The 22,291-nt window shown below is 48.2% G+C and overlaps 1 protein-coding gene across 3 annotated transcripts; it reads left to right on the forward strand.

Annotated features, from left to right (window-relative positions):
* The first annotated feature begins 132 nt into the window (after positions 1–132).
* On the forward strand, positions 133–17,420 carry CALCOCO1 (calcium binding and coiled-coil domain 1). Of its 3 annotated transcripts, none has more exons than XM_027858356.1 (15): positions 133–227; positions 3,440–3,619; positions 3,964–4,066; positions 4,591–4,781; positions 5,916–6,074; positions 6,963–7,111; positions 10,963–11,053; positions 11,542–11,697; positions 12,135–12,389; positions 12,843–12,968; positions 13,624–13,719; positions 14,366–14,474; positions 14,697–14,899; positions 15,258–15,364; positions 16,424–17,420. In XM_027858356.1, exons 2-15 carry the CDS (start codon positions 3,464–3,466, stop codon positions 16,596–16,598), a joined length of 2,076 nt encoding a protein of 691 aa, XP_027714157.1. In that variant the 5' UTR covers positions 133–227; positions 3,440–3,463; the 3' UTR covers positions 16,599–17,420. The 3 variants fall into 3 exon arrangements, with proteins under 3 accessions (XP_027714157.1, XP_027714158.1, XP_027714159.1); XM_027858357.1 differs by having other exon boundaries at positions 16,358–16,517; XM_027858358.1 differs by lacking the exon at positions 16,424–17,420 and having other exon boundaries at positions 15,173–15,265.
* The last annotated feature ends 4,871 nt before the right edge of the window (positions 17,421–22,291 follow it).

Genomic DNA, 22,291 nt, shown 5'->3' on the forward strand with positions numbered 1-22,291 from the left:
AATCCCAAGATGCGCCAGCCATCACAACACTCTTCCCCACCCTCCGCTTCGCACAGCTTCCTGGGGTTGGTAGTTCTAAGGCTAGAAACTTTGGAGCCCGGAAAAGGAGAAAGAACTATAAATCCCGAAAGGACGTGCGCCCAACCCTCTCCCCCGCCCCTCTCTCAGGCAGAGTGGTGTTTTTGTTGTTGGTGAAAGGTGAGGGGAACAGCTGATCTTCTGGTGGGGTAAGAGAATTGGTCCTAATTTTTGTTTTGGGGGGAAGGGAGATTTATGGAGTGTCATCCCACTTTCCATCTTTGAAAAGGAACTCTAGGGAAACAGAGACTTTTTAAAGGGTTAACCCTTTAGTGGAAAGGACCCCCCCAGATCTCCCCCAGTGTTTGGGTCGCGTGGGTTTGAGGGGTTCCCTGGATTTGAAGGGAGCTCCCTGCTTGTCCTCCCCTCTTGCCTTTGGGTAACTCACCGTGAAGGACTGGGTAGGCTCGGGAGGTAGGAATTGAGGGTGCTGAAATGAGGGCGAACCCCCTTTTTGATCATCCTCTCCCAAAGCAACCATCTCCCTCAAAATCAGTTCCAGAGGCCTTCCCTGCCCTCCATGGGCAGGGCACTGGGGAGCTCTGGGGTTATGCGACAAGAGTGAGGGTCTCTCGACCGTCCCCATATGGATGCCCCTAAATCTGATCACACACACACACCCCTTTTTTATGATGGTGCAATGCATAGTTTTCTAATTTTTTCCCAGCCCTGGAGGAAGAATCCAGATTTAATGTAGTTTTTTGGCGGCTAGAGAGTTATCTAGACTTCCCCAATTTAGATTCTTGGGAATAAATTCCCCTCCCTACACCTTTACCCCCACCCTTTCAGAGAGTAGAAAAAATTGTCCTGATTGAAGGTAATGTAGAGAATCAGCAGGACTTAATTTGAGGGTCTTTGAGCCCAAGATAAATTAAAGAGTCAAAGGGGTTACATTGCATTTAATTTCCTGCCTGGTTTCCAAAGAAATTTTAAACCCTTTCCCAGTGGCACTTATACTCCCAGCTACCTTCCTCCTCCTGGGTTTATTTGTTTTTGTTTGTTTGTTTTTTTTAACTTCTTTTTTAACTTTAAAAGTCTCTGCCCCATCTTCCCCCTCCTGGCACCAACCAGTATGGGTCTGTGATGTTTTGGGGCCTGCACATGACTAGTGGCGTTTCCTGATTGGACATCCTGTGAGCTGCGTTTCCAACGTAGATGGGAGGGAGCAGGCAGAAAAGGGAGGACTCTCAATTCTGGGTAATAGTTTCTCTTTTCTAATCCTCACATCCCATCTTCTCTTACCCACCCTTCTGCCCCAGGGCAAACCAGAACACCCATGCTTTTCATACCCTACTCTGCAGCTATCAGTCTCAAAGGAGTAACTTAAATATTTAAGGTTGAAAACGGCAGAAACTGGAGTGGAAGGGATTGGTCTATTCTGGAGCTGAATTTGGTTTATTCTAGTTTAAGATATCAGGAGGTCAAGCATCCCAGTGGGATGGTAGGTCAAAGGTCCAGGAAGCAGGAGATGTCAGTTGTGTTCCATCGCCTAATACTGGAAATGAATCTTTACCTTCCCACCACCACCCCAGTCTCATCTGTGCCCAAGGGTGGGGTTTTCCTGGCTTCTGGCCCCTACATTCCATCTCCCCCATCCCACCACGTTCCTATCTGATGTTTCACTCCACCCTGAAGCAGCCGCCTCCAGGATTCCTGACTTCATGGGGTAATATTTAGGGAGTCCCAGCATAGAGCCAATCCCTTTCTATCTTTTCTTGGTCTTATGCCTCAAATGGGAATGGGGATAGTTGGGTTCCCAAAAATTTATAAGGATTAGGACACTCAGTAGAAAGGGAAAGGAGGACCCCTGGCTCAGGGGCATAAGGATTTCAGTTTGGACACTCCAGCCAGATTCTAGTCCTGGAGACTGAGCCATTCTTGTCCATTGGTTAATTCTTGTTATCAGTTGTCCTTAAAGTATTAAAATTGCAGCTGTGTCAACAGCCCCAAGAAGTGAGTGAAGGGGTCACTTTGACTTGGCGGGGGCAGTATGAGGAAGTAGAGTTCCCCCCTTTCTGTAATTTAATTCCATATTCAAGAGCTTTGGAAATTAAAGGCCTAAAGTCAGGGGAGGAACTGGAGAGGTGGATCTGGGGTGTAAGTTAAAGAAAGTAAGAATGAGGGGATAGAATTGGAACATGGAGCTGAAGGGCAGGGTAGGTTGGAGTTAGGGGCACTGAGCTTCTGTAGGGCAAGGATTTAAATTATGGAAAGTACCTGTGAGCCTGAGACTGAAAGGGGCAGATTGAAAGGCTGAATGCCCTGGTTCTAAGAACCAAGAATGAAAATATCTGGGTTCTATGCTCTTAGAGCCGTGATAATTGAGATTTGAGGGCCATGGTAATCGAGATTCCTTGGTCCCCGGGTCTGGTGGTTATTATAGTTGTGTATGAGGAAACAGATTGGGGAAGAGGTTAGCTTTGAAGCATTGAACCCCTCATTATCACCTGCCTACTGGACATCTCTACCTGATGGCTCATAAGCATCTCAAAGACAACATGTCCAAGCCAGAATTCATCCTCTTCCCAACCCCCCAACCACTCATCATCATGACTTCTCTGTTTCTGAAAAGGTCACCACTATCTTTCCAGTCCCTCCTCTTCAAAGTCTTGGAATCATCCTTTTCTCTCTTCCTCACACCCCCATGCCATTCATTGCCAAGTCTTGTCAGTCCTACCTCAACAGGACTTCTTGCATGTGTCCCCTTCTGGGTATTTCTTCAGCCACCACCTACAGCAGGTCCTCATTACCTCTGGCCTGAATTATTGCAAAACCCTCCTAATTGGTCTCCCTGATAACAGTCTTCTTTAAATCTAGTCCTTTCTCCACACAAACTGCCAGATCCATATTCCTAAAGCACAGTTGGGACCTCACTCATCACTCCTCTGCTCAAGAAGTTTTAGTGGTTCCCCATCACTGCTAACATAAAATGCATTTTTGAAACCATCTGGTTTCAAACTCTCTTTCTAGGTCTAGCCCAGTACTTCCCCCAGTGCACTTCTGACCAAAGTCCTCTTCTCAGTGTTCCCTAGATGTGACATTCTGGCCTTTACACAGGCTGTCTGCCCCCTCTGCCTTGGCTTCATTCAAGGCTCAGCTTCAGTACTACTTTCTGCTCGGGGCCTTTCCTGATCTCCCCCCAATCATTATCAGTTCCCCTCCCCAGAAAATACTTTAGTCATATTTTGTATTCACTTGACTGTGTACAAGTTGTTTTTGCGCAGTAGACCGTAAGTTCCTTGAGGAAAGGGACTGTTAACATTTTTGTCTTCTGTTCTCAGAAACTAGCACAATGCCTGATGCAATAGCAGGAGTTTAACAAGTGCTTATTGAATTGAATTAACCCCTCACTCCCTGGCAGGACTGAGATATCTAAGAAGGCATCATGGAGGAGTCATTGCTCAGCCGAACCCCACCCCGGGGTGGGGTCACTTTTCTGAATGTGGCCAGGACCTATATCCCCAACACCAAGGTGGAATGTCACTACACCCTACCCCCAGGCACTGTGACCAATGCCAGCGACTGGATTGGCATCTTCAAGGTACCCGTCAGGGAAGTGTGACTGTTTCAGGATAGAGGGTAGAGGGACAGAGGTTGCTTAAATGGACAGGTGGGAGGAGGAAGAGATGGAGGTGACAGCAATGCCTGGCTTTCTTGCCCCACTCCAGTACTGGGAATGAGCTGAAACTTCTCCCTTTCCCAATTGCCCTTAAGTTCCTCCAGGGCCCCTAGAACTGTCCCCCCACCAGTACCCCCAGTCCCTACCCCTCCAGCCCTAGAGTGCTCCCTAGCACCCTCAGCAGAAGGTAAGTCAGAACTCATGACATACAAAAGTCAGAAACAGTTATAGCCTAAAAGTCCCATTCCAATTTTGGGCACTTACAGAAAGAGGCCTCCTCAGTCCGAGATTATCACACCTTTGTCTGGTGCGTGGTACCTGAAGGTGCAGCTGAGGGCTCTGCTGTTCACTCCAGTGTCCAGTTCCAAGGTATGTGGGAAGACCAGAGGCCTGGGAGGAGGAGCAAGGGGCCAGTTATAGGAAAGGTAGGCTAGAGAGAGAGACTAAGAGACAGGAGCTCAGACACAGAGAGGAAATAAGTGCAAAGGAGTACAATGGAAATTACACACAGCTGTATTCAGGGAGTGTAGAAAGCCAAGGGGATTTCATAGATGCTTAAGGTTGATAGGGACTGGAGGTACCAGACATTAGTCCAATTGCCCACACGAATCAGGATTTCTCTTTTAGAACTGGGAGAATTAGTCTGAGAAAGCTTTCTGGAGTAGGAGGCTGTGGAATAGGGTTGAGAAGGAGGAAGGTTAGGAGAAACAGCCTATGAGAAGCTCTGAGGTGGAAGAGAGAAGGGGCCAGAGGAACAGAGCTGGGGAGTCCTGGGAGATGAGGAGGGGTTAGTAGAGAGAGGGTGTTGGAAAAGTTCAGAGGTAAAAATTCGGTGTGGGGCAGGGTCGAGGTCTTACTCCTAAGGATCCTTAGGTGCCCAACTCTTCCCATAGCCAGCTACCTGCCCAAGCCAGGTGCCCAGCTCTACCAGTTCCGCTATGTAAACCACCAAGGCCGAGTGTGTGGCCAGAGCTCCTCATTCCAGTTTCGGGAACCAAGGCCCATGGATGAACTGGTGATGCTGGAGGAACCCGAAAGCGGTTCTGATATCCTGCTTGTTGTCCCCAAGGCAACAGTGCTCCAGGTAAATGAGAGGAATGGTGCCCGGGGCGGGGGAAGGGCAGCACCTCCATCCTTGTTCTCATGTCTTTGTTCTATACATTGTGAATTACACCTGGCTCCTGGCCTCAAGGAACTTTCTATAGAAAAGATGAGATATAGGGTCTAGACGTGGGGGAAGAGACTAGGAACAGTTAGCATCCCAGGGAACAGACTAGTTCAGAACAAAGACCAGATGGACAGAGTTCTACCTTTCAACTGTTGAGTGGATAAGTAGAGACTGGATAAGCATAGCCAGGAGCTTGGGCTGGAGGCAAGTGGAAGTGATAGGGGAAATGCTTCATCTGGGAAGTCTTCCTGGAAAGTAGGAGATAAAGAGCAGCCTTAAAAAAAAAAAAAAGATGTCTAGCGAGTAGGAGTGTTATCCAGATGATGGTGATGGATACAGCCCTTAGATACAGCCCCTTAGAAAAGCCCAAGGCCAAGAGAGAAAGTTATGAAAAACAATTTTGAAAAAAATAGAAATATTAAGAATGGACAATGAGTATATTCTGTATAAGTCAGAGCTCACCTTATAAAAATCAGGAATGGGGCAGCTAAGTGGCGCAGTAGATAGAGCACCGGCCTTGGAGTCAAGAGGACCAGAGTTCAAATATGGCCCCAGACACATAACACTTACTAGCTGTGTGACCCTGGGCAAGTCACTTAACCCCATTGCCTAGCCCAAAAAAAAATCAGGAATGGTTAAAGCAAAGGAGCCTTATTCTCAGATTTGGAAACATTGGGGAAAGCCATGTCTTCTGTCCAGATGAATCATGGAAGGTTTGCCAGAAGAAGGAGGATTCAGGCATTGTTAGGCCAGGGATGGAGTAGTTATGATAAGTTACAAATGAATAGGGCCGGAAGAAGGTGGAAGTGGAATGAACAGCTGGGAGGGCTGTGCCTAATGAGCAGGGGATGGAGGTAGGGTCAAGTGGCGTAGACATTTTTCCAAGCCTGTTTCCCCTTTTGCCCGTCGTTTTTATTATTCATAATGATTGGGCTTCCCAGCCTAGAACCACTACCCATTCTTGGGTGGGGTTTGGAGGGAATCGGAAAGATTGGCATGGGGGTAATGGGGGAGGGGGATTGGTGACTGACATTACGTGAGCATCTCTAGAACCAGCTAGAAGAAAGCCAGCAGGAACGGAATGACCTGATGAGACTGAAGTTGCAGTTGGAGGGGGAGGTGACGGAGCTGAAGAGCAGGGTGCGTGAGCTGGAGACCACACTGCAGGTCACCAAGGAGGAGCAGGCCAAGCTGATAGAGCAGTACAAGGTGGGTAGGAGCACCTACCTGCAAGCCCATGAGGGCTCCAGAATCTGAATGCTTGTAGAGGAAGAGGGGGAGTTGGAGGGGGTGGGGGAGTCAGGATAGCTCTGTCCTCAAAGGAGTGGGGCTGGTACAATCCGGATCAACATTAGGTCTCAGGAAGAACTTCCCCATCCATCAGTGGGGGACCAAAGGGAGCTATGACATTTCCTCTTGTAAAGGACTTGTTTAGACATGGTAGTATGGGATGGTTCACAGCATAATATGGTGAAATGATCACTGGTCTTACAGTCAGAAGACTCAAGTTCCAGTCCTGGCTCTGAACATTTACCATCTGGGCATTCATTAGTGTGACATCAGACGAGTCACTTAAACATACTCTGCCTAAGTGTCTTCATCTGTGAAATGGGAGTATTCATTTTATCCCTTATGTAGTAGTGTTGAGGAGAAGCACTTTGTAACTATACTATTAAGTGTTCTGTAAATGGAAGTTATGGATTATCATTATGGGGTGGGGGAGGTCCAACACAGAGGTGAGGGGGTGTCTGAGATGGCTCCTCCAAGTTCCCTTCAAGGAGGACGCCTCATGGTGCAGTGGGACAAGCAGTGGCTTTGGAATCCTGGCTCTGCCACTTCTGCCTGAGTGACCTTGGACAAGTCACTGAGCTTCTTTGTGCCTCAGTATCCTCATCTGTAAAATTAGGGGGTTGGGCTCTATGGCCTCTGGGGGATCCCTTCCAGCTCTCAATCTACATTCTTGTGTGGTGGTGGGAACAGAAGGGAGAGGGAGGAAGCCTCCAAAGTTTTTGAGCTCCCTTCCTACTCCCCCTTTGCCTCTGTTTCCCTCTCGATGAGGGGAGTCTCAGCCTCCTTCTTCTTCTGGGATAACCCCAGGGGCTATCACGTGCCCATGGAGAGCTTAAAGAAGAGCGGGATGTCCTGAGCAGACAACAGGGAGATCATGTGGCCCGGATCCTGGAACTGGAGGATGACATCCATACCATCAGTGAGAAGGTGCTGGAGAAGGAGGTGGAGCTGGACAGGTAAGGAGGCCCCCTTACCCTACTCCACCCCGATACCCTAGCTAAGACCCAGGAGTCAGTGGGGAGATTCCATCATGGAAGAAAGTTCATGAGCCTGGTCAGTAAAAGCCACTCGAGGGTAGTATAAGAATGCATCTGTTGGCATAATGTCAACAAGCAGGAATAAGGTTAGACTCTCAGGATTTACTGACAGCCAGGATTACACACTGTTAGAACTAGGTCACTGAGAGCTTGTAGCTTCTCTTAGCCCTGGAGATTTAAAGTCATAAAATGAATCTTAGCATTAGAAAAGAACCTTATGGATCATCCAGCCCAGCCTCTCCTTCAGGACAGTTATCCCTTCTGTAAAATCTCTGACAGGTAGTCAGCCAGCTTTTGCATGAACACTTCTAACAACAGGGAGCTCACTACCTTACCTAAGGTAATACATTCCATTTTTGAATACTTTTTAAAATTTTTTATTTTTAATTTATGGACTATAACAAGCATTTCTATGACTTGGTACAATAAAAAAGGTGATCGTACATGAAACTGCAACTCTACTATGCACAACTTGCTATTCCTTTCAAATATACAATAAAATCATCCCTCCTGTCCTTCTGTCCACATAGGGAATCATACCCTTACCTGAGAGTGCTCTGCCCAAAGAAATATAAATCTTGATTGCTGAAACCTAGCAAGATGTCTTGAGGTTTATGGGCTAGATTTCTTTTTTATGGACCATGCCTAAACACAAACACTCTGGCTCTCATTGATTGGCCCACAGTAGGTCCCAGCTCAAGCCTCACTTGGTCATTGTTTGGATTCTGATAGCTCAGAGTGAATGTAAATAGCAATTGTTGCTGTTTTGGCCAGATAGATCTGAGGGTCTTCACCTCCCAAGTTGATTTTTTTTTTCCCTAGGGAAAAGAGACCATTCTTTGCCTCATTTCTTTACCTGGCCTTAATCACTAAATGGGCGTTGTCTCAGGTAAACTGAGATGTGGGAAAGACCTTTGCTTAAAAGGCCAAGGTCTCCCACTGCATCCAGGAACATCTTCAGTCGGCCTGATCTGTATCTTGCCACTGGACCCAGATGGCTCTGAAGGAGAAAGTGAGGTTGGTGACTTTGTACAGCCTTCCCTCACTTAAATCCAATTCACTTGCAAGTCATGACATCTCCTTCCTGATGTCATGGTCCTCTTCAAGAAGAAGGACAAATAACAACTGAATCATGTAAATTTGTTTTATTTCCTCCCCCCACCCCCTCAGATGGCTGCTAGATGGCTCAGATGGCTGTTAGACACACACATGCACACACACTTTCTCTTTTAATTGTCAAATTTCTCTCCCTTCCATTTCTACCGATTGGTCCTAGTTGTGTCTTATGGAACTGTAATGCAATAAGCCTTAACTCTTCCACATCATAACCTTTCAGATATTAAAAGAAATGTCTTCTGTTTTCCAGGCTAAATATTTTCGGTTCCTTTAATTGTTTCTCATACAATTTCTGACCCTCAGTTATCCTCCTAGGACAGGGTGTTCTTAACCTTTATTTTCGTCCTTGACCCCTTTGGCCATGTTCTGGTGAAGCTGATGGGGCCCTCCTCAGAATGATGTTTGTTGCTTACTTTCAAAAATGAAACAAATGCTAAATATTAGTTAGAAAAAAGTGAAAATAAAGATGTCATTTTCCCCCAGTCCAAGTTCAAACCCCTCTAAAATCTCCCTACCTTAGGTTGTCAATATCCCTCTTAAAATATGGTCCCCAAAGGATTAACCGCAGTCCTCTAAATTTAGTCCGCCTATCCACAGGACAATGATACTGTTATCTCTCCATCTCAATACTGTATTTTTGTTAATGCAGCCAACAATTACATTAACTTTTTGGCAGCCATGCAACATTTTGTATTCTGATTGACCTTGCAGTAAAATTAGGTCTTTTTTCCATGACCTGATACTAAATCAGGTCATACTCATCTTGTACCTGGGCGGTTGCTCTTTTGAGCCCTTTGCTTCTACCTAGAAGCAGAGGGATAAATAAGTAGACCTCTGATGTCTCTTCGGGTCTATGGCACCTATAAATCTTGCCCATCAGAAGGGTTCAGAACGTTGAGGCCTGGAAGAGCCAGGAGGAGGTAAGGCAACTGGGACCTGAGACTCCAGCTAGGGAAAGCAGTTAATTACAGCTGATGTGAGTTCCCAGGATGGAACCAGCCTAGAGCCAGAAAGGGTTTAGAACAACATCATCCTGTTTTTATGTCTGAACCATACAGGAACAGGTAAGAAAGACTGGTAAGGGCTGAGTCAAGAAGGGAAACCTAATGGCAGAATGTGGGCACAAACCATGGAGCTTGCCTCCCAGGTAACCAGCTAGACTTGGAGTCAGGAAGTCATGAGTTCTAACTTTGTCTTACTGGCTGTCAAGTCAAGTCAGTAAGCATTGATTTATTTATTTGTTTGTTTGTTTGTTTGGGGGGAGACATCCGGGTTTAAGTGACTTGCCAGGGTCACACAGCTAGTTAATATCTGAGGACAGATTTGAACTCAAGTCCTCCTGACTCCAGGGCTGGTGCTCTATCCACTGCCGCATCTAAGCTACCCATCAACAAGCATTTATTAAGCACCTACTATGTGCCAGACACTGTTCTAAGTACTAGGTTACAAAGAAAGGCAAAAAACAAAAACAAAAACAAAACCAGTCCCTTCTCTCGAGGAGCTCACATTCTAATGAGGGAGACACCATGCAAACAGCTATGTACAAACAAGATATATATGAGATAAATTAGAGATAATGAACAGAAGGAAAGAATTAGCATTAAGGAAAGACTTCTTATAGAAGGTGGGATTTTAGGTGAGACTTGAAAGAAGCCAGGGAAGCCAGAAGGTAGAGATGAAGTGAGAGCATTCCAGGCATGGAGAACAGCCAGGGAAAATGCCTGGAGTTGGGAAATGGAGCGTCTTGTGCAAAGAACAGTGAGGAGGCCAGTGTCACTGGATAGCTGAGTCCTGGGGGTGTGGGTGAGGAAGGCAAGTCATGTGGAAGAAGACTAGAAAGGTAGGAGGTTATGAAGGTCTTTGAACACTCAACAGAGGATTTTATATTTGATCCTGGGAGTGATTGGAAGCCACTGGAGTTTATGGAATGAGGGAAAGGGTGGCATGTTCGGTTACATAGACAGCTGAATTTGGGGAAATGGAAGCTGAGTGGAGGGTGGACTGGAGTGGGGGAGGCGCATCAGCAACCATTGCAATAGTTCAAACATGAGGTGATGAGGACCTGCACCAGGGCGGTAGAGAGGAGAGAAGGGGACATACGTGACCTATGTCACAAAGGTAGAAACAACAGGACTGATTGGATTGGGGTGGGGGGAGTGACAGAGAGTGAGGAGTTGAAGATGACACCTAGATTGTGAGCCTGGGTGATCAGAATGTTGTGGTGCCTTTGACAATAATAAGGAAGTTAGGGAGAGGGAAGGGTTTTGGAAAAAAGTTAATTTGATTATGGACGTGTTGAGTTTAAAATGTCCATGAGATATCCGGTTCGAGATGTCCATTAGCGGTTGGAGATCCAAGACTGGAGATCAGGAGAGAGCTTAAGCTGGACAGACAGATCTGAGAATCATGTGCTTAGAGATTATAATTTAATCCATGAGAGCTGATGAGCTCGCAAAGCAAAATCGTCTGCAAGGAGATGAGAAGAGAGCTTTGGGGGACACCCATGGTTGGTGGGTGCTACGTGACCCTGGACAATTAATTCAGCCTCTCTCACTCTCAGGTTCTCATCTGTAAAATAAAAGAATTGGACGCGACAGCCTGAAAATCCATCCCTTCCAGCTCTGAATTCTGTCCATGTTATCCTTGGTCCACAGGGTCAAGGACACAGTGAAGGCATTGACTCAGGAGCAGGAGCAGCTTCTGGGGCAGCTGAAGGAAGAACAAGCAGACAAGGAGCAGAGCCAGGTGAGGGGCCAAACAGGGAAGGGGCAGTGCCAGGTCTTCTTGGGGAAGGAGGGAGCAAGAGGCAGCGGGTCTAAAATTGCAGTTGTCTAAAATCTCACCATACCCATGTACTGCCGGAAACACTGGGCCGGGGAGCAGGACAGCCGAGTCCGGGGGCGCTCAGGCTCCCCTTGGGTTCCGATGCTGGATCCCTTCGAGGCTGGGAAACTGACTGGTTCTGGTTTGGCTTTATCAGCCTGTAGAGCAGACCGTGCTTTATGGTCCAGAGACGTTACAGACGTTCCCCTCAGCTATAAGTAGAGTAGTGGATAGAGTACTGGGCTTGGAGTCAGGAAGATTTGAGTTCAAATCCTGCCTCAGACACATACTAGCCAGGCAAATTTCTTAACGTCCCCCAGCCTTCATTTCCTCATCTATAAAATGAGAGGGTTGGACTTCAGACACTCTCCGGCCCAGCTCTTATTCTGTGATTGTGTGATTACCACCAGGCCGAGCTGCAGGTCTCACAACTGGAGTGCTGTCGCCTGAGTGCAGACCTACAGAAGGCCAAAAGTCATCAGGGGGAGCAGGCCTCTCAGCTCCAGAGACTGCAGGAGGAGGTCACCCGAATCCAGAATCTGCTGGATGAGGCCCAGCGGCGGATTGTGAGTAAGGGCCTGGACGCCTGAATTCTGGGCAGGAGGAGCCAGAACAGTATCGCGGCCTTCAGTGTAGGACAGAGGGGTCACACTCTGGGTAGCAGCTCCAAATGCTCCCTGAACCAGCTTAAAATGCAACCGGGAAATGTTTAACAAGATAAATAAAAATATAATACAACATAGCGTTCATCTGAGGCTTTCTAAGGCAATATGCAGTCCTCAGGGTTCCATTAAACTTTGATACCCCTAGTATGGAGGAAACCTGAGAGACCCCAGGAATGGAAAGGGAAAGGAAGGGATTAGCTGCTGTGGTTTAGAGAATAGGGCACCTGGGTCCTGAGTGGAGGAAGAATGTAGAAGATAGGAAATGTCAAGGTTGAAAGTCTTGGGGTCCCCATATTAGCTCAGGTGTAACTGACTCCATGCCTGTGTTCTCCCTGGAGGCTGAACTGGAGCCCCTGAAAGAGCAGCTTCGGGGGACCCAGGAGCTCGCAGTCTCGAGCCAGCAAAAGGCCACCCTGCTTGGGGAGGAGCTGGCCAGCACAGCAAGTGCCAGAGACCGAACCATGGCCGACCTCCACAGGAGCCGGCTGGAGGTAGCCGAGGCCAACAACAGGCTGGTGGAGCTGAGCCTGCAGTGGAGAGAGGACAAGAGCTCCTGGAGCAAGGAACGCACAGGACTTCTGCAAAACGTAGAGGTGCAGAGATGGGGGTAGGAGGACGGGGTGCCTCCACAGGGAGGCAAGAAATGTAAGAGCCGTATCAGGTGTTTCCTGGGGAGAGCTTTAGCCTCCACCCCTATCCTGGGTTAAAAAAAAGGAGGTGGTTGGCCCTTGCCAATTCAGCTGGTTTGGGGTTTGGTGGGGAATGAGTCTGAACCACACTTTTCTATCGTGTCTACTCCTGACCCATAGAGTGCCTCCTCCTCCCACCCCATTCCTATCCCACATGCCCTCCTCCTGACCTTCCGGGGCCTTCTTTCCATTTTCCCCTATTCTTCACAGACTCTGGGACCATGGGAGTTGAGTGAGGGAGGCAGCAAAGGGGATCAAGAGAAGTAAGACCAGTGAAAGGCAGGGAGGCGGTGCAAGGGTGGGGCTCGTCTCAGTGACATTCTCCTTCCTGCCCTTTTCCTCTCTGCCCATGCCCAGGCGGAGAAGGATAAGATCCTGAAGCTGAGTGCAGAGGTCCTGAGACTGGAGAAGGCCGTGCAGGAGGAGAGGACCCAGAGACAATGCCTCAAAGCTGACCTGGCTCGAGAGAAGGATTCCAGCCTGGTAAGATCTCCATCACCCGTGCCTCCACCCACAAGCCCCTGCAGTCCGCTGCCCCTTCTCCCTAAATGCCTAGAGTGTCAGCTCACAAGCCAGAGGTCAGGGGATCGTAGATCTAGGGCTGGAAGGCATGGCCGAGGCCAGAGAGTTCAGCTCCCTCTTTTTACAGACTGGGAAACTGAGGCCCAGCGACAGCGGTTGACTTGCTGAGGATGATGCTCGGGTGCATTTTGTTTTGCGTCTTGTTTACGAGCAGCCCTGTCTGCTTGGATCTGAGGTTTAGAACCCCTCTTTCCACCACTAGTATATATGCCTTTGGTTTCAGTTTGATTGACTTGAGGTGACCCAGGCTGACAAACTCTGTAGGTTGGAACATGTCATGACTAAACACTGGTCAGGACTTAAGCGACCCACACTCAGCCTAGTTATAGTCTCTCTCAGACCCTAAGTCCTTAAAAAAAAACAGAAGGAGCCAGGTCTCCTACTTCCTAGTCTGAGATTTGGGGGTTAGGGAAGGGATTGTGGGTCGGGTGGAGTATTGAGGGGGAGCAGAGTGGAGAGGCTGTCTTTGGCATCCCAGGTTTCTTCCAGGCCACAGAGGTCAGGTTCTAAGAGAGAAGTTCTAGATTCCATGTTCTCCGTGGCCCTTCTCCTTCAGGTACAGCTGTCGGAAAGCAAGAGGGAGCTAACGGAGCTTCGGTCGGCCCTTCGGGTGTTTCAGAAGGAAAAGGAGCAGCTGCAGGAGGAGAAGCAGGTGAGCTGGCACGGCCACAGCTTCTGCACAGAGCAGGCAGCGTCCAGCTTTGCTGACTCCTCTGAGCAGCCAGAGCCCCGGCCTGGGGCCTGCGTGGGACAGTGGCGAAAGGGAAGCCTTTGGAGTCAGAGGACACGGGTTCAAATCCCAGCTTTGTTCCTTACCAGCTGTGTGACCCGGGGTGCTCCTGCGCCTTAGGCTTCTCATCTGTAAAGTCTGTCACATGTGGACTCGGGAGGCCCCTGAGCTTCCTTTCAACTGTATGATATAAGAACTTGGGGCCTCTCAGAGAGGATGTGGTCACTTTCAGTTCCCTGAACATTAGAATGTCATATGTTATTAGAACATCAGATGTTATTACATAAGTCTATTTATATAGTTCTATTATATAATAGCATTGGTGTGATATTAGTGGAGGAATAAAGTGCTAGCAGCAAGCTCAAGAGCAGAGGTGCAGGAGGATCTGGAATCAAAGCTGGGAGGGGGTGGAGTTGCCCCTCTTCTTCCCCTGCCCCAGATGTCCTCGCTCCCTTTGTGGGGTGCTGACCCCAAGGAATGCCGGCAGAACTCATCCCTGGGACCAGGGAATCCTCCTGGCCCAGGTGGGTTGGGGCCATTTCTGTCCTTACCATGTGCCCTCACCCAGGAACTACTCGAATATATGAGGAAGCTGGAGGCCCGCTTGGAAAAAGTGGCCGATGAGAAGTGGAGCGAGGATGCAGCCACCGAGGATGATGAGGCGACTCCGGGGCTGAGTCTGTGCATCCCCGGCCCCCCTTTCTCCAGCCTTCCCTTCCCCACCCCCAGCATCACTCAGTGCCTACCAGGCCCCCAGCCCTCTTCCCCAGGGTCCCTTGTAGGAATTGACCCCCTCTCCCATGTGCCCCCTGATGGGGGTTGGTTCCAGGTCCTTTCCCCCTCTCCTCTTCTTAGAAGGCCCCAAGACCTTGACAGGCCCTCCTCTTCCCCACTCACAGGCTGCCCTGCGGCAGTTCTGACAGACTCAGAGGATGAATCCCCAGAGGACATGAGGCTTCCTTCCTATGGGTTGTGTGAGCGAGGAGGCCCTGGCTCTAGTCCCTCTGGACCCCGAGACACCCCTGGCCACGTGGTCATCAGCCAGCCATCCCCTATTGCTCCTCACGTGACAGGGCCCCACGATGACAGTAGCTCTGACTCGGTGAGTAGAACATGCAGGACAGTCTTTGGGAGAAGGGGGTAGGGCAGGGTTAAAAGGGTCATACCAGATGTCTTAGCCTCCAGACACATTTTCAACCTGATGGGTCACTCTCCTCTCCCTGATTGGGGAGGGAAGGGACTCAGTTGTGCCCAGCCTATCCAAGTCCATTTGACCACTGCTCCTGGCCTCCATCCACACCCTCCATCTCCAACAGACTCATCTTGGTCCCATATTCCAGTCCCCACCATTCAGGCCCTGGTTCACTTTTGCCAGGCCCCATTCATGCTTCTTCATCTCCCTTCTCCATCCCCCAACTTCTAAAATGCTGCCCTACTCTACCCTGTGTCTGAGTGCCCAGGAGGCAGAAGATGAAAAGGCAGTACTGATGGCAGCAGTGCAGAACGGAGGGGAGGAGGCCAGTCTGCTGCTTCCCGAACTAGGCAGTGCCTTTTATGACGTGGCCAGGTGAGGTGGGAAACTACAAGGGCATGTGCCAAGTCAGAGTGGTGCCCCTGTGGCCAGGGATAGCTCTCAGTCATTTGCTATACGTGGTGCAAACAGTCACTATGCCCCTCCCCACACCCGTCTTCTTGATCGAAGCCAAGATGGAGGAAGGGCCCAGGGGTGGGGTCAGTGGCCAGCAAGGTTACCTGCTACCTCCAAAGTCCCAGATGCCTCTGGGTTCCAGATTTCACTCAACTTAAGACTGTACCATCAGTACTCAGAGGCTCTACTTGTAACAAGCTTCTGTGTTGTTTTAGCACCATCTTCCGTGGAGCCCAAATTGTCTTGCACCCCCTCTCTCCTGCCCTTCCCCCCCCCCCACACTGGCAGGTAGGTGCCCAGACCTCTGGATAAAGGGAAGCAATCAAGGACCGCAGGGATGGGAAAGCTGGGATTCAGCATCTGATTATCTATGGGTCTTTGGCTTTCCCCAACTCCCTTGGGGCCTCAGCACGGGGTGGAGTTGGAGAGGGGGAGAGCCAGGTATCAGAGTGGTAAGTGCCTCCTCCCACCCAGGAAAGGGTAAAAAGATTGAGATACAGGCATCTGACCCCCAGCTTTGTCCCAGACATGGGGACAGACTTAGGGCAAAGGAGGTGGGAGAAAGCTGTCATCTCCTCCTTGGCTAGAGCAGGAAGATGAAGGACGATGTCATAGTCATTTTCGGCCTCATTAGGCAGCAGACAGAGATGGAGGGAGGAGAGCAGGGGGTTGGGGGATGGGCTTTGGAAACTTGGCTGAGGAGGCCAGTGAGAGGCTGGGGAGGTAATGGATGCCAGCATCTTTGAGAGTTAGGAAAAAGACAAGGCCTCTTTGGTTCTGCCCCTTGGGCCTCTGCCTTAAGAAGAACCAAGAGAGGGAGTGATGCAGGCAGCCTAGGAAGTTGGACACCTGTGTCCGTTTGCCAAGAGCAAGAGCAACTAGGAGCCTGGGCATCTGGATTTCTGCTCCTAGGATCAAGGAGGAAGGGGTAGGCCAGCAGGACTAAATCACCTCCCCCACCACTCTACCTCTCCATAGTGGCTTTGTTGGGGGCCCCCTTTCCGAGGCCAGCCCAGGGGGGCCTGCCGCCCCGCCTTGGAAGGAGTGTCCCATATGTAAGGAACAATTTCCTGAGTGTGACAAGGATGCCTTGGAGGAACACGTGGATGGACACTTCTTCTTCAGCGCCCAGGATCCTTTTGCCTTTGAGTGACATACACACACACACACACACACACACACACACACACATTTTTTGTGGCAGACTGAATTTTAGACCGTCAAGACCCCTAAGAAGTCCTCACCCTACTCCATTTCCACTTAGTTTGACCTTGAATCCTCAAGGATTCCTCCCCCAACCAAACAAGACACTACCCCCAACGGTTTGAAAGACAGACTGAGGCTCCAGGGAAGGTATCCTGCTTGCTTTCCACTTGAGCCACCAGGCGCTCTGCCCTTGAAAGCGAAGATTATCCCTCCAAACAGCCTGGCTTCTGCTATGTCAGTGTTCCACAGCCAACCCACGGAGCACATCCTCCTCCCCGTTCATTCCCATTTGAGGTTTATATTTGTTTACCTGACTTCTTCTGTCTCTGGGTTTGCATGGAGGCAGAGAAATCAACCTAATGACTTTTTAACGACCCTTCCAGCTCTAGGCTTCACTTTTTTCTGTTCCCTCACTCCCTTTCCCTAGCTTGCCCATGTAATTAGACATTAAGTTTTGTGGCTTTTTGGGGGGGTTAAGAAGGCCTCCTACACCCAATTTCATCCCTTTCCTGGCAGTACCCTCCTACCCCACATGGAAAGAAAAATTCATCTGTGCCTTTTGTGTTGGGGGAGGGGGGAGCGGCTGAAACCAAGTATTTCCATCTCCTGGACTGTCCTCATCCCACTTGACAGCAATAAGATATTCTTCCCTAATACCCTCCCTGTCACTACCACATGTCCTCCCTTCCCCCACCTCAAGTTGTGTAGCATGGGCAGAGATATTTATATGACATGTATACTATTCTAATAAAATGTGTTCTTACCACAAGCCTTGACTAAGATAAAGGGGTTCAGGTATTTGGAAACAGGTGTTCCCACACTCCCTGGTCTCCGGATCTTGGTGAGAAGAGGAATTTAGTCATTTGGAAAAATGGAGCTGGGTGAGTTCCAGCCATGTGTCCCCCACGGCTGCCAGTTCCCAGTGGGAAGAAGAAAAGGAAGCCTGGCCGAGACTGGACCTGACTCCCCGAGGGGCTGCAGTTAGTTCACTTTCCTGGCTTTTAACAGAGGGTTTGGGTTCTCTCCAAGAGACCAGGGAGGTGGGAGGGACACTATGTCTATCTCAGAAGGAGGCAAAGAGCTTGGTGATCGGAAGGACCCACCCAGTCCTGCTCAGGCTCTGGCTCCTTCCACTGCCTTCACAGCATCGAGGGCTAGGAAACAGTGAGTGGTGCAATGGGAAAAGGGCTGGGTTTGAAGTATGCCACCCATGTGGTTTTGGGCACATCAGTTAACCTTCGAGGCCTTAGTTTCCTCACCTGTAAAATGAAGGTGTTGAACTAGATGACCTCTAAGCCCCTTTCAGTTCAAAATCTACTGTACTATGACCTAAGTTAGGCACTCATTTTAACCTGCTCCTTGTTAGAAAATTGTAATAAATCTCCCTGCCAAAGTGGGTTCTCCCACCCCCGTGACCACTCAAGGACCTGTCAGATCTTTACTTCTTATTCCCTAGCACTCTTCCTCAAGGGTTCTACCATCCTCAGTCCTTAGCCTGACAGAGGCATGTACCATCCTCATCACTCTGTCCCCCAGGCCCAGGCCCTTACCCCTTATCTTTACCCCAGTTCCCTAGACCCCCACTTTTCCAGCTCCTGCATGATGCTCGGTCCTACAAATTGATGCCTGTTAGAAACACACCCATCAACCCCTACCACAGAATGTGTTCAAGATGGCACACACCTCCAAGGCATTTACTGAGCACACCTGCCAGAAGGGACACAAATATCACAAACATACTAAATAAGGTGCAAACAACACTCAGATATAGCCATGAAAACACCCAGCCATAGAGAATTTGGTGCACACAGTTGAGCACGTGATTGTCCCACCCCCAATCATAGTCACACCCACACTGGACCCCAGTCAGCTTTTGGCCAATTCATCCTCCATCCCGTCAGTGACAACCACACCCACACTCCCATCCACCTGAAACCCTCCTAAACCCCCCTCCTCTCCTCCCAGCTTCACCTGGACTTACATCCTCCCCCTTGCCCTACTACTCTGTCTCCTAGCAACCTCACCTCCCTCCCTGAATCCCTTCCAAGGAAATTAGAGATAATGGATATCTTCTCTCTCCATCTCAGCCCCTCTTTATTGATCCCCCTTTAATGAAAGTTAATTATAACAATGATTTAATTAATAGAATCCCTCTCTTCCTTTATTGCTTCCCGTATTAAAACTATTAATAAATACGAGCCAGGCTGACAGAGGCATCCATCACCCAGTTGGGATTCCTCCCCTCATTGTCCCCTCCCCCCAGCCCCCACTGCTACTCTCCCTTGGCCTATAAACTTGCTGGGGTAGTAGGGGTTAATCAGAGAGGAATTATGAGCCCAAACCAGTATGGGGTCTGTTTAGGAGGTAATCACTTAGTGAATCTAGAAAGGGAGGGAGCCAAGAATCTAGCCATCTTGTCCCCTAAATATGTGGCCTACTAAATGTGGGAATAAGAAGAAAAACTGAGGGGGAGGGGACCCAGGAATCCTAATCCTCAGTCTGGGAAAACCATTATTTCCAAAATCATGCTATGATGCAGAGAACTAGATAAAGTAGCTGAACCTCCCCTCCTCCCGCTGAGAAGTCACAGCACCAACCCCTCAGTAGAAACAAAGGAATGGAGACCCACACTAGGAAGAATGGGGAGCACTTGGAAAGAGGGCTGGCAATAAGTCAGAGAAGCCTTCCTGGAAGTAGGGAGTTCACAGCAGAGTTGGGTGGGGGTGTCTCCCACTCTGAGGGGTACACATGGACAAAAGAGGCAGCCTAAGCCCATCTTCAAGGCTCATCTGATTATTGGCTGCTTTCATCTTCCAGGACCCTCTGCTCCCATCCGCACTTGACCCTTAGCTACTACCAAGGCTTTGTACAAATGTTTCTTCCTACCAGATATACAATTATTCTTCCCCAGCTCTGTCCTTGCCCCCTTCAACCCTGTTTCAAGTTCTCCTCCTCCAGGAAATTCCTAACCTACTCTCGGCTTCTCTTCCAAGCTGCACGTGTTACCCCCTAGAGATCTGTCCAGTTGCTCCCATTTCTGTCCTTTGTATGTCTATGTGGTCTACCCCAATAGTCCATCCAGAAGAATAAAGGGCTATATATCCCTTCTTTTGTTCTGACCTCCCCAAGGCATCAAGGACAAAAATCTACCTACTGTGGAAGCTCAGCACAAGGTGAATGACTGGCCTTGGAACTGATACTCTTGGGTTTCAGTCTTCACCTAATTCACTTTTCACAATCAGGAACTCACATCTTTGGGGACTTTATTTTGTTTTTCAAAGATTTTTTAATGATTTTTTTAAAAAATGGCTTTCACTTCCCAGTAACCTCCCCTCCCAATAAGAATCCTCTCTTGCAACAAAGAAATACACTTAAGAGGCAGCTAGGTGGCACAGTGGATACAGCACCGGCTCTGAAGTCAGGAGGACCTGAATTCAAATGCAACCTCAGACCAAACACTTAACCCTTACTAGCTGTGTGACCCTGGGCAAGTCACTTAACCCCAATTGCCTGAAAAAAATACATTCACCAAATTTGACAGTGTATGTCTCATTTTGCACCTGTAGTCCACCTTGCTCTACAACATCAATATTTTGGCCTATTTTACCATCTGTAACATGGAAATAATACTTTATTCTTCTCCCTTCTTCACTATATTGGCACCAAAGATAATGGATGTGAAAGCATTTAGAAATACTAAAGTGAGAAAGGCTTCATATTACAGCAGAAAAATTCAATTGAACAATAGATACATATTGAGATAATATGGTAATACGGTTGTAGGATGATAGATGTAGAGATGGAAAGAACCTGAGAAATCATCTGTTCCAACCTCATTTTACAGATCAAGAAACTGTGACCTAGGGAAGTTAAGTGATGTGCCCAAAGTCACAGTGGGAGAAAATGTAGAAGTCAAACCTAGGTTTTCTGATGCCAAGGCCAATGATCTTACCACGATGAAACAATTTTTCACAGTAACTGTCAGGTGAACAAAGACAAAATTGGGGAGGAGCACTGAGGCACTGACCCTGCAAAAACTAATACTCACTGTCACTGTCCCCAGGGGTAATTGCTGTTGAGTTGGCCCTCCACACTCAGATATCGGCTTTAAAAGATAGAAGACCATTGGTCTCTCTCCCAAGGAAGTCTCTACTATACTTTTGTTTAAGGCAGTGATCCTCTGTTTGGTAATAACTGACATACTGTGCTTCAAAGTTTGCTAAATACATGTATTACCTTATTTTATCCTCATAATAGCCCTGTGAGGTAGCTATGACACATATTCTTGTCCCCACTTTCCAGATGAGGAAGCTAAGGCTCAGAGAGATTAAATGATTTATGTCACAAAAGCTAGTTAAGTGTCAGAGGCAAGGATTCAAGCCCCAGATCCATCCCTCTTTCTACTATGTCATTCAGAAGCTCTTCAAATCTAATAGGGTTCTTTCACAGAGACCCTGTTCTTCCAGAGCCCTGATTCCTCTCTGTCATAATATTACATAGGAATGAACGCTACACTAGTCATGTTGTTCTTGTGGTTAATGGGATTTGAAAGGAATATTTGAGAAACATAGGAACTGAAGTGCAGAGACCTCTAGCCCCAGTATCCTGCTACCTCTGACCCAACAGGTTTGAGAAGACATCGAAATAACCTGAAGACTAGAACATTTCCCAAAAGAGGAGACCCAAAGGTCCTGATTCTCTGAGGTCACCCCAACATCAGCCAATGACTCAATCCCTCCCAAGCTCCTCAGAATTCCCTACGGCCTTCTCTTGTCTGGGGATCCAAAGTGATTCATTCAAGAAATATTTGGTCAAATCGTAGAATCTCATGATTACAGAAGGACCTCAAAGGTCACCCAATCCAACCCCACCTGAACAAGAATTCCATCCATGTTATCTTGGACACTAATACCTTTGAATCACTGTTATTGTTAAACTTTTTTTTCTTTACAGGGATCCTATATCTGCCTCTCAACAACTTGTACCCATCACTCCTAGTTATGCACTCAGGGGGTCCCTTTTTCACATGATAGCCCATCAAATATTTGAAGTCTTCTCTGGCTAAACATCTCTGCTTTCTTCTGCTAAACCCTCATATGGCATAGTTTTCCAATCTTCTCACCATACTGATTGCCCTAATTTTCAATGTGTTCCCTGAAATGTGGCTCCCAAAACCAAACACCATTCTCCAGATGTGGTCTGACCAGAGCAGAATGAAAATCAAACCAAGAAACATTTCTTAAGCACCTACTAAGTGCCAGGCACAGTTCTAATCACTGGTCCACAAAGAAAAACAAAAGACAGTCCTGTCTCTCAAGAAGCTCTCAGTTTAATGCAACAGGGCCATAAGCTCACTTATTCTGTATACTTTGCTTCCTCACTTGTAAAATGGGGTTAACAATTCCTATATTACCCACCTCAAAGGGTTATTGTAAAGAATGTACTTTACAACATAAATCAACATGTAAATGTATAATTGTTAATAATGATAACGATGCTGCCTAAGATCATTTTTTTGGCTGTCATGTTGTTATTGACTCATATTGAGTTTACAATCGACTAAAATGCCCAGGTCTCTTTCCCATGAACTGTTGCTAGACCACCATTCCCCCATTCTTTTCTTGATTTTTTTAGCCCAAG

The sequence above is a fragment of the Vombatus ursinus genome, unplaced genomic scaffold, assembly GCF_900497805.2.
Source record: "Vombatus ursinus unplaced genomic scaffold, bare-nosed wombat genome assembly UNPS02012958.1, whole genome shotgun sequence".
NCBI classification, from domain to species: Eukaryota; Metazoa; Chordata; class Mammalia; order Diprotodontia; family Vombatidae; genus Vombatus; species Vombatus ursinus.

What these genes read in the sequence shown, in the direction of transcription:
- CALCOCO1 (XM_027858356.1), top strand. Translation starts at nt 3,464, where the DNA reads ATGGAGGAGTCATTGCTCAGCCGAACCCCACCCCGGGGTGGGGTCACT. An exon ending in ATGAGGCCCAGCGGCGGATT is followed by an intron (nt 11,698 to 12,134) that starts GTGAGTAAGGGC and finishes TTCTCCCTGGAG; the next exon opens with GCTGAACTGGAGCCCCTGAA. An exon ending in AGCTGCAGGAGGAGAAGCAG is followed by an intron (nt 13,720 to 14,365) that starts GTGAGCTGGCAC and finishes GCCCTCACCCAG; the next exon opens with GAACTACTCGAATATATGAG.